Source organism: Alternaria ventricosa (genome assembly GCF_023758065.1).
Source record: "Alternaria ventricosa strain BMP 2768 chromosome Unknown scaffold_5, whole genome shotgun sequence".
Lineage (NCBI taxonomy): Eukaryota > Fungi > Ascomycota > Dothideomycetes > Pleosporales > Pleosporaceae > Alternaria > Alternaria ventricosa.
The window spans coordinates 58,595-70,373 of NW_026055685.1; the positions used below are offsets into that span (position 1 = coordinate 58,595).

At 50.3% G+C, this 11,779-nt stretch overlaps 3 protein-coding genes across 3 annotated transcripts; 1 reads left to right on the forward strand and 2 right to left on the reverse strand.

Annotated features, from left to right (window-relative positions):
* Positions 1-106: 106 nt before the first annotated feature.
* Positions 107-4,360, reverse strand: J4E93_003411 (uncharacterized protein; the record flags this gene model as incomplete). The annotated part of the gene is made up of 3 exons (XM_049341348.1): positions 107-1,323; positions 2,310-2,820; positions 2,876-4,360. The coding sequence occupies 3 exons, from the start codon at positions 4,358-4,360 to the stop codon at positions 107-109; spliced, it is 3,213 nt and encodes a 1,070-aa protein (XP_049200853.1).
* A 1,032-nt stretch (positions 4,361-5,392) lies between these two features.
* Positions 5,393-7,267, forward strand: J4E93_003412 (uncharacterized protein; the record flags this gene model as incomplete). The annotated part of the gene is made up of 1 exon (XM_049341349.1): positions 5,393-7,267. One exon carries the CDS (start codon positions 5,393-5,395, stop codon positions 7,265-7,267), a length of 1,875 nt encoding a protein of 624 aa, XP_049200854.1.
* A 2,479-nt stretch (positions 7,268-9,746) lies between these two features.
* On the reverse strand, positions 9,747-10,661 carry J4E93_003413 (uncharacterized protein; the record flags this gene model as incomplete). The annotated part of the gene is made up of 1 exon (XM_049341350.1): positions 9,747-10,661. One exon carries the CDS (start codon positions 10,659-10,661, stop codon positions 9,747-9,749), a length of 915 nt encoding a protein of 304 aa, XP_049200855.1.
* Positions 10,662-11,779: the final 1,118 nt, after the last annotated feature.

An 11,779-nucleotide genomic window follows, 5' to 3' on the forward strand; every position in this document is an offset into this window, starting at 1 on the left:
GCGTAGTAGGGTGCCACTCGGGCTGAGTGACCCTCGGGGTCCAAAAGCGGTAATGAAGATGACACATGGCCAGTTACGAGTTTGAGCCATACGGGCCGGGACTCTGTCATGACGAGAGCACCGTCGGACTCCATCTCCTCGTGGGGGTATCCAGGCTGTTGAATTGTGCCTCCCAAGTGTTGTACAGGGCGCGAAGTCGTGCTGTCACTCCGTGGTCATCGTTTTGGAGGATGGGAGCGTCGGCAAGATTGCTGTCCTTTGGCTCTGGGAGCCGTCGGAAGCAGGAGAAAACGACGTCGTAGATTCGTGTCATGTCGGTGGTGGGGTCGCAAAGGTCAATGTCTGTCCCGAAAATCACCTCGGCAGCGATGGCGCTGGGAGAATCGCTATCTTTAATAGAATATGCCTCAAGATCCGCCGGCAGGATACTCGCAGAACAGTCGCGGGATTGCCCATTCACAAATGTGCGAAGCGGGTTTTGGGTGAGTGGAGGGCGCTGGTTTTGGTCTGCTGGAAGACGTGAGTAAAGGGGCAAATCGCGCTCAGAACGTTTGGCAAATTCCCCATGGACGATTGTACCATCGGATTTGACGCTGGCAAGGAGTGAAATTCGGAAATTGGTCATTTGCGACCAGCGTGTGAATCCTCTCACAGAGGCGCGCCGTCTCAGCCTTCGCCAGAATCGGAGATTAGGCATGCCATGCTGTCTGTTTCCGAGAATCATTACCGAAGCCATAGGTTTGGTGATTCTGCCTGAGTTGAGCTTGATTATCTTATCATGATGGTCGTACCATGCCAGATCTTCGGTTTTCTGTGCAGAGAACGCATCCTCGGCAAAACCGTCGCTGCTGTCCGTGTCGTAATTCAAGTCATCGCCTTCATCCGTTGCGTCCTCGCCCATGACATTGATGAGGCTGTTGATGTTGGGCGGATCATCAGCGGGAATGCTACCAGCTGTGCTGATGGGGATGTCGCCTGCTGACTTCCTCGTGTTACCCGCACCCTTACCATCAAGGTCTGTCCCATCGCTGTCGATACCCGAAGCCTTACCCTCAACGCCCGTTCCATCGCTTTCAATGCCCGAAGCCTTACTCCTGTTACCTACACTCTTACCCTCAACACCCTTTCCATCGCTCTTAACGCCCGAGGGCTTGCCCTTGTCCTCTGCTGCATCGCTCTTGACGCCTGCTGAACTCTTGATGTACACCTGTAGGACTTCCTGTCTGCAGCGGTAGGCTAGACCACCGCTGGTGATGATGCTATGCGCTTCGGTTAAGAACTTCTGTTGTAGTGCTACAGCACGTCGCCTAGTTGAGGGGAACCCTAGAGAACAAATTAACACTTATTTAACAGTTTTAATTAACTAATAATACTATTACTAATATTCTTTTACTTATTTTATCGTAATATATACTATTTACCTATTTTTACTTATAACTTAAGTATACTAATATAGTACTTTAGTTATCTAAGCTTTATTCTCTTCTCTAAATAGCTTTTTTATAAAGTTTATATTTCTTTTACTTATAATTTTTTTTATACTTTATTTTTATTAAAACTTAGTAAGAGTATTAACTTAATACTTAATAACTTTTTTTAATATACTTTTTCTATTATTACTTTAGTAAAAAAAAAAAAAACTTATTTAAAAATAAGCTAGCTAGTTTATAAAATAATATAAGCTTTCTTAATATTAACTTAAGCTATAACTTTATTAGTACTTATACTTTATTTAATACTAGTAATATTTTCTATAAACTTTTAAGCTAAGTTACTACTAATATTATAGCTATAAAGCTTTTTAATTTTATTTTATAGCTATAAAAAGAGTATTTTATTATTAAAAAGAAGAGTAAAAGTAAATAAATTAAAGTCTTTAAAAATTTAACTTAAAAAAAAAGTTTTATAGCTATTAAAGTATATAAATATTTATTTAGTTAGTAATATATAGTAGTAGTAAAGATAAAGAAGTACTTACTAATATAGTAAGTAAAGTAGGTGTTAGAAAATAAAAAAATACTTTTAGAAACTTTTATTTATTACGCCTAGTATATACTTATACACTTTTAGTACTAACTTTATACTTAATAAACACCTATAAATAGGCGTTATATTAATAAATTATAGTACTAAAGTAATTTTTAGTAAAAAATTAAAAATATTAAAATATTAGCTAGAGGCTTAGCGCGCTAAGCTCTATAAAATTTAACTTACCTAATTATAAGTAGGCTGCAGAGGCCTTGCACTTATACTTGTTCCTATATATATATACTGTTGCTTGCAACACTAGATCGATAAAATCAAATTACGTAGTGCCACAGCAAGACCTTTGGCGTCCAAGGCCGACTTCGCGGGCTGCTCCTTGGCGAGTATCATCCTCATGTTCCATGCTGTATATACCCCACAGTCATTCGCGTGTTGTTGGACGACAGTGTCCTTGTAAATAAACGCCGCCGACTTCCACTGGACCTTTGCAAACCGGGAGGCTGGGTGGGTGAGCGCCACCAGCTCAAGAAACTGCCTGAGCTCCGTCTGGTACTTGCGCGCGGTTCGGAGTCGGCGACATGTGTCGTAGATGCGTATTGTTCCTTTGCCCACTAGTTTTCCCATCGCCTGTACTACAAGCCAATGGTCGTTGTTGGGGTTCCAAGCGAAGACAAACGACATTGCCGTGTCCAGTTCGGGGATGACGAAATCGGGTGGTAGAGCTTGTCGAATGACCGCGGCGATGTCCGGGCGTCTCTCAGTGTTAGTCGACATCCCAATGCTTGCCATGTAGATTGGTTGAGCTGTGGCGATGTACACCAGGTCAGAAGAAAACTGCAGAGTGAAGTTAGTATGTATCGCACATGCACTTCGCATAATCAAGACGTACCTCGTCTCGACTCCCGCCGTTTTCCACGAGGAAGTCAACGGTAGTTGCGGAAAGCCAAGCGCTGGAACTGGAAACCTCGATAATTGTGCTGACGCTCACTAGCCATGGCTGTAGTTGGATGAATTTCAAGAGGATAGTCCCATCGGACTCTTCGTATAGCTTCATCGCGATGAGGACGATGTCGCGCAGCATTCCGGCGCGTGGACACGTCTTCATACTGGCAGTCAGTTCCAGAATGTAGGCGGATGCGCGGTCCAAATCTGTTGCCTTGGTAAGCTGCATTGCCTCAATGTCCGACTTGCTTGGTGGCTGCGACAGGTCGACAGTCAGCTTAACCCTTTTCCGAGACTTAGGCTCTGGGGGCTGCGCGCTACTCTGACTGAACGGGATGGCGACGCCATAATCTTCGTGGTCGCCGTTGTCCGGAGGAGGAGACCAGTCGTCCTGTATGCCGAGTGTTCCAATGGGGGTGGCAGTGGCAGTAGATGCTGCCGTGGGAGCGGGCGTCGCGGTTGCGATGGACGTCGCGGTTGTAATAGGGGTGGCGGTTGTGATAGGGGTGGCAGTAGCAGTACATGCTGCGGTAGGAGTATGTATTGCGGATGTGATGGGCGTCGCAGATGTAATGGGGGTGGCGGTTGTGATAGAGGTGGCAGCTGTGATGGGGATGGCTGTGGCATCTAATGCTGCTGTAAGAGTAGGCGCTGCGGTTGATGTATTAGCTGCGGTTGGTATAGGCGCTGTAGGAGTGGGCGTCGCGGTCGTGATAGGCGTCGCGGTTGTGATGGGGATGGCGGCTGTGATGGGGATGGCTGTGGCGTTGAATGCTGCTGTAAGAGTAGGCGCTGCGGTTGAGGTATTAGCTGCCGTTGGTATGGGCGCTGCGGGTGAGATTTTGGCTGCAGTTGACATGGGCGCTGCGGTGGTGATGATCGCGGTGGTGGTGATCGGCGACTTTCTTGCATCGAATTCTGCTGGGGGTTCCTGTCCGTTGCCGGCTTTATGCTCCGTTGTCGGAGTCTTACTAGCCTTCGGCGTAGAGGGGGGCGGTGTCTTGGGTGCTAGGGGGTTCTTTCCGTCACCAGCTTCGTGCTGAGCTGGCGTAGTCTTACTAGCCTTCGGCGTAGAGGGGGGCGGTGTCTTGGGTGCTAGGGGGTTCTTTCCGTCGCCGGCTTTATGCTCAGTTGTCGGAGTCTCACCAGGCTTCGACGTAGAGGCGGGCGGTGTCTTGGATGCTAGGGGACTCTTTCCGTCACCCGCTTCATGCTGAGCTGGCGTAGTCTCATCAGGCTTGGACGTAGAGGCAGCGGGTGTGCTGTTCTTCTTGTCGTATGCTTCTCTGTGTGTCTGGTAGGCCCGCGTGGCTCTGAACTTGTTGGCGGCGTTTACCTCCTCCCTCAGGAAGGGTTGGTAGTCCGGCTCTCGTGAGATCCGATTCATGGCCTCAATCTCAATGCGCTCTCGTCGGCTCTGGTAATGAGGCATGCTGGGCTGAATGGAGTGGGCAAAGCCAGGACTGGACAAAGACAACGTGGAAGAGAAGAGCAGAAGGGCAACGAAAGCGCAGCGAAAACACGCTCAATATGCTGTGGCCCCGCATTTTGGAATTGATTGTGCGCCATGTCTTTCTGTTCGAGGAAGCTGCGCAGGCGCAAATTTGCGGGGCGGTGCGTTGGAGGAAGTCGCGTTCGGGGACGACGAGCCGTACTGGGCATGGGATCCCATCTCACCCACATGGTGCCAGGTAGAGAGCGTCTGTCTGGCTGCAGACCAGAGGCATCATGTTCCGTAGAGCTTAGCAAGACAGAGTCCGCTTCACAGTGAGGTAGGTATGCTGGGGGTGCATTGGCGACCCGAGTGGATGCCTTTACAGTGTTAGTTGTCTATTAAACGCCATGAAAACTGCCACAAGGACGACAGCTAGCAAAGAGAGCTTCTTTCTTGTTTACCTGATTGTTGTAATGCAATACATCGTGCTGCAGCGCGCAAGTTAAGCCAAATTGGCCACAGCAACGAGCGCGATGCTTGCGATGCCTGCGATGCCTGCAATGCCTGCAATGCCTGCGCGCTGCAGCAGTTAGACGACTAAAGACTGCAGTAGCCGGGGAGCTGAAGATCTGGTGCGAGCACAAACATCCTAAGCATTGGGATATGTGGTACTTGAATACGGAGAGTTGTAGGTAGGTTGGAGTCTTCAAGTTAGTGGAGAGAGACCCTTGCGGTTTAGCGCTGTTCTGAGCGTGGGTGACGTCATAGATCCTGCGCTGGGTTTAGACAAATTGTGAACGTCAACCAGGGTACGACGGATTACCGCTTACATCCAGCGAATCAGTAGCCACACCAACGAAGAACATTCATTCAATAATGTCTTCCAAACGCCCGTTCACCGACCGTGCTTTCTCCTCCCACAAACGTTCACGATCTGAGAACACTGCACACAGTGCGCCCTCTTTCTTAATAGAGACTGCACGTCTCTCTCTACATTCACCTTTTGCTTCTGCAGGAGATATACCGATCATGGAGCCAAAGATTGATACAAGATGCGCCTGGCGACTCGGTTGGCCCAGGCTGCGAAGCCTGCCACTGCAAAGTCTGCCAACGACCACCAAACACTTGGTCGCCCACCAACCCGCGATCAACAAAATCTTAGGCACTCATAGCGTCAGCACTCTCGGTCCTGTTCGATACGTCGCGCGGACAAGGCCTACAGAACTGGCCACCTCCCACCCAACGATCGTATTCTATACGGATCTCGGAGAGCCGCGCCAGTACGAGCACTGCGCCTCTGCAGTCCAAGAAATCGCTCAGTATATACTATCCAACAACATAGACGCTTCGATCGAAGCTATCGACCGAGTGGTCGGCGAGAGCTTCACAGTCGCACCATTACAAGGACCGACGGCGGCAGAGATAGCGCGTTATTGGGCGAGCAAGAGACGAACCCTTCTCCGTACGATCGCGAATAGGAAGTGGCTGAGCCTTGACTGTGTTAACCTTGGAAAATCCACCGACGGTCTAAAACCTACTATCGTCATCACGGCATCAGACGCAGACGCAGATGTGTGGGACCAGATTATAGCGAGAATCAGCGTTCTCTTTGACTACAAGCTGGAGGTAGAGCTCCTGTACGGACAGCGCAGTAGGATCGATCTGGCGGATGCTGTGGGAGATACCGAAGAGGCGGAGATGTCGGATATTTCAACCGAGGTAGAGGAAGAGGCGGACTTCGCAAGCAAGGAACTGAAGAAACCCAAGGGTATCGCGAATGAGTCGGAAGACGAAGAAATCTGCCGTCCCTCGCATTTCTCTACCGACATCTACCCTGGTACATCTGTAGGAGTGAAGGGAGGCGCATCAGGAAGCGTCGGTGGATTCCTGAAGATCGAATTCCCTGGACTGCCTACTCCCGCCACCCAAGTCGGTCTAATTAACTTCCACGTACTATGGGGAGGTGACGAGAAGCCAGTGCAACCGCCTCATCTGAGGGAAGCTTCTTGCGGCTCGGTCACCGTAGTAGTACCATCAGATCGCGACAAGACCCGGTACGTCCGAAGACGCAAACTCATAATCAACAAACACAACAGATATCTCCGCGACGCAAGTTCGAAGCATCAAGCTCTAGAATCCGAGAGCCATCGGTCCAAAAGGCAGCAATGGCGAGAAGAAAGAGAAGAAGAGCGCAAAGAGCGTAAGCGGGTGGAAGAGGCATCCAACGTTGCAGGAACAACATGGGCAAGCTCAGCAAAATCCTCTCGTCCTCATCCCAGGTACACAGCGAAGCAGCATGAGAATTGGACGGAACAAAGCCGCAGTATCAACGATACAACCGAGGGCCCAGCCCTGGAGTGGGACATTGACTGGTCGCTATTCTCGATAGACGCACCTCGCTTGGCGGTATCAAAGACTCCGCGTTCAACTGATTACCGGCACTCTGCATCAGATTCGGAGATATCCGAATGGGGTTCGATACAAGAAGATAGAAGCTATGAGGTCGTCAAGATCGGTAGGACTTCAGGGTGGACAAGGGGAGTCGTCAACCGTGCAATGTCCATACTCAACACCAGCGTACATGCATCTAAGGAAATCAACAACACAGGTGGGAAGACCGACACCTTCAAACCGGTACTCTGCCACTCCATAGTATCTATGATGCGAGACGGAGCCCCTTTTATATCCCCAGGGGACTCAGGTTCTCTCATCCTCCTTAATGAAGAACGTCACGACAACCAGGCGTGCATTGTTGGCCTCGCTATAGGGGGTAACAAAACAACAAACATCGGTTACATGGCACCGATTGATCTGATATTGATGGACATTGAGGAAAAGGTGCAAGGAAAGGTAGTATATCCAGTGTCGGTGGGTATTAAATTGGGAGCGGACATGGACTCTTGATCGGTCCGGCGAGTAAAGAAGTATGAATATGAAGTAACGCATTCAGGAACATCCATGTCTAGAGGGTGATGGATGTAAGCAGCCAAGAGTCTACATCACGTTGGAATTTTGCCAGTTTCTGTTCTGATACTAATGTAGACTGCAGCTCACCTCTACAGTTTAACCTTTGAATGCGCTAATAATGCGAGAAGTTTAGGTTTTAATGGACAAGTTATCTACAATATGATAATAATCAAGAAATTTAACAACAATAGTACATAGTTAAGCTCTAGCGCATGGGGCTGATGTTATAGGAATAGAAAAGGTACTCCAAGAGAGGAGGTATGGCGGTACCGTCCTGCACCAGGAGAAACTCATGCGTGGCGGATGACGCGGTTAGCCGGCTACCGCCAGTGCGAAACTCGACGACGATGGGTTAGGAGCGAAGAAAGGGCACATTGCGGGCGCTGTAGTTATGGTATAACCAAAATGGGTATAAACTAGGGCTAGACGTTGGGACGATATGGCGTATTAGTTTGTACAGGCCAGGGGATGGACACCCATGGTGATCCCAGCTTGAAACTGGGCAACGGGCTGATGCGGGACTTGGTTGGATGGGGACATAGGGAGTTCAGAAGTGGAGCAACGCCCGCGGCGCTGCTTCGCACCACTGCAGTGTCAGGGAATGAGGCGGATCAACCAAATATCGCCACGCACCTTTTCCATGCAAAGAAGGATGTTTGGCCATGTAAGAACGCAGGGCAATTAGACGAGGAGGAAAGTCATACCGTAGGATAACCTCGTAGAGCGGACGGATCGTCACTAGATATCATAGACAAGGGGATGGGACTCGGCGTCTTCCCCACCCCCACCCCACCCCTCGGACGACTCTCAGTATAGCACCACCAGCACTACGGCATTACAGACTCTGCTTCGGCATCCACTCTAGTCCTTTATCGAGAACAACATCATCATCGGCGCAGCAGTATGAGCCAAAAGAGAATATTAGAAGATGCTGAAGTCGCGCAGGTGGAAGACACCAGCTGCAAACGTGCCAGAGTATACTCGTCTACGCCCTACCCCAGAAGAGACGTCAACGCGAAGAGGAGAGAGACTGGACACAGGAGCGACCCGATCCACATCCAGACCTCGCGTCCCAAGGCGCTTCTACGCCCTACCCCGGAAGAGACGTCAACGCGAAGAGGAGGGAGACTGGACACAAGAGCGACCCGATCCAGATCCAGACATCTTCTCAAGGCGCCTCCTCTGTCGTTCCACCGTCCACGCCATTATGTCGAAATGACCTAATGCCTCCGCCGTTTCCAGACCCAAAATTCGCCAAAGCCATTTTGTCTTCGGACTACGGATCGTTTCCGGAAGGGACCCAGTCATCACATCATGGGTCCTTTGCAGTCCTCTCGTCTCCAAGGAATGTCCAACAGGCCTCTCCCACTCCCGCAGCACCAACATGAAGTCTCTTCTTTTCTGCCATGTCTCCCACAACAGGGCCGGACAAGAGAGTCACAGGGAGTATCGTGCGCAGATACAGGCCCCTATCTGACTAGTCTGCTCGTCGACTACGAACACGTCGGAGAACCAGACCCTACATACATTCCAACAACATGCTCGACAAGCAGGGGGAGTGGCAACGAGTTCGCAACACCCTATGCGACTCCATTCAAAGAGAGGACCGCTTTGGGGTCTGCTCGAGAATGCGCAGCGGCCGGCACCCGTACAGATCTCGACGCCAGCGATATGGCGAGCTGCGGTGGTCACAGGAACCCGGTAGAGGAAGGAGAGGACTAAGAGAAGGAAGAGGACCACGAGGATCAGAAGAACGACGGAGATGTAGATGGCATGGACATCGCGCCTCTCAGGCCATGCATCGTCACCCCCTCCACTTCTACTTCGCAAAGACAAGAACATGGGGACATGGACACGGACATCGCGCCTCTCAGGCCATGTATTGTTACCCCCTCCACTCCTACTTTGAATGCATCAGAAGCTGGGGACATCGACATGGATGTCGCGCATCTCAGGCCACGCATTGTTACCTCCTCTATCTCTACTTTGGACAAATAAGAAGCAGGGGACATAGAGGTTAGCGCTTCGGATCACACTCACTACACAAAGATAAAGCGCCCACGACACGAACTTCCCATTCGAGCTCAATGTCCACCCATCCAGGGCGTCGATCAAGGTTCGTACTCGTGTGCGACTTGACACCCTACAGCTGCGGGCCACTCCATCTGATCTGGTGGGGAACCATGACTCAGGCGCTAAGACATGTATGTGCAATGTGTGATTTCTATATCTGACATACTACCTGTCATCCTCAACGTCCATGTATACCCTGCTATTCCATCTACCTGCAGCACTTCCAGAAGGTCCTGCACATATCTCCGCTTCACAAACGCCAGCCCAATGCGATACTCAAAACTTTCATGTTGCTCTCCGTTCACAGTCTTCGTGACTTCCTTCAACATGAATCATCCCCAGCCTATGCTACGACATCCCAGAATTGAAACCTGCGCATGTCGGGTATTTTTCCAGCATGAACTTCATCTGGAGTATAGTAAATATCTCGAGCAAAGATCGAGATGGTGTTGATGGTGCATGGACGTGTGCCGTAAACAGCGACGACTTTCTGATAGATCTCCATCGCGATGGTCCTGCAACTGACTAGGGTGACAGGAGAGGGATCAGTGTGAACAGGTTGGCAGATCAACTGCCACTCCTCCAGCTTCTCGAATAGCGACAATTCGGCAGCGAGGCCGCGTATTCTCTTCTTAGCTTCTTGAAAGAAGCGACCATGGTCCAACGAAAGTGCGATCTGTTGACATCGGAAACCGAGTACTTTGAGGCTCTTGTGGTTTGCGCGAAGTACCTGAAGCGTCGCCATGTTGAGTGAGGGTACACCGAGACTCAATATACATACTTCAAGGTTGCTGTGTGAGCTGAGAATGTGCGCATCAAGATTCGTTTGCCAATCTGCACAAATCTCCACTTCGACTGTCTTCAAAGTTGAGAATGACCTGCAGAAGGCCGCGAAACCGAATGCCTCATCTGGCTTGAGAGATTCTTTATAGCTGTGTATGGAGATCTTGAGCGTGTGCAGAAGAAGCGGTTCCTTTGAGCTCATCAGATACTCGAAGACCTTCTCTAGGTAGATGGATTGCTTGAGCTGGGGGACGCGAAGGGAAGTGATGTTGAATGAGGTGTACATAGCAGGCGGTAGTTGTTGGAGGTTCAGGCCAACGAGGCTCAGCTCTCCGAGCCAAAACAACGGGTTAGACCTGACGAGAAGGCTGAAGTTGCGGAAGGGGTTCTGCAATTGAAAGGACTGATTGTCTCGCGTTGGGTTGTCACGGCCCAATACCTCCAGCTTGTCGATACATCGGGTCTTTATACCCATCGTCCTTATGATGTTCCGTGGTGCATGAAAAGGCGTGCCAAAGTGCGGTCTGGAATCGCGATATCCTAGAACGCTGATCTCCCTTGTCATAGGACTCGCTAGTTGCTTGTGGGATTGGAACGTGATTATAGCCGAATGGTTAAAGACGCCGTCATGTGGAGAAGTACCAAGCTCGTACCGGTCGCGCCAGAAAGTTTCCCAGGCGGAACGCATTGGGAGATCGAGGTTGCGAAGTTTGGATCTGAGTAACCTGCCCCGCTCTTCGCTGGTGAGAAGACTGTGGAGCTGAGTGTAAGACTCTCCGTCTAGAGCACCCACAAAGCGTAGCGACACCGGACTGAGCTCCGCCAAGCGTGCAAGCAGAAGTCTGAACAAAGCAGTTCCACGATCGGTTTCCAGTACTGTAACGCTAAGATGCTTAGTGAACCGTAGATGTTCGAGCATTCTTAAGAATTGAGACGTAGTTGTCTTTGATATTAATCGGCCGATCACCATGTCGAAGTCCCGAAATATGGCCTCTGTCCCAACTCCGTGCCAGGCCTTGCACGTCATTGAGAATTGAATCTGGCTTTGCCTCTCGCACTACTCAAGTCAGCTTCGACACTTTACTGGCGCGACAGTCGCGTTACGACTGAATTTGAGCGAAGACTAAGGCATACTCACGTAAGCAAGTACCATCAATCTCAGTTCATCGGGAAGATCTACGGCGGTCGTGTATTGCGTAGTTACCGTAGCGGCAGCCAATTCTTTGCTGGCGCGAGCCGCGCTGCAAGTCGTCTTATCCCTCACCGTCTTGCGTCTTGCGCTGGTCCTAGGGGCGGCATGCTTGTTCGAGGCGCTTTCTGCAACCTTGCGGGTGTCTTGTCGCTCTGTCGATGTGGATTCCGCCGCTCGCTTCTGCTCCTGCTTCTTCTTGTCGTCGGTGCTTGGTGAAGGAGATCTGCGCCGCTTGTTGGCCTTCTTCGTCTGATGGTAATCGCGAGCCATGGCGGGTGTTCAACAAAAGTTGCGAAGCGCGATCTCGGTGTCAGTAGCTTGAAGAACGTCGAACGTGACATCCAGAGTAGGGAAGATCGATAGGTCTGTGCGTCTTGGTCACCTTCACGTGAGAGTGAGAG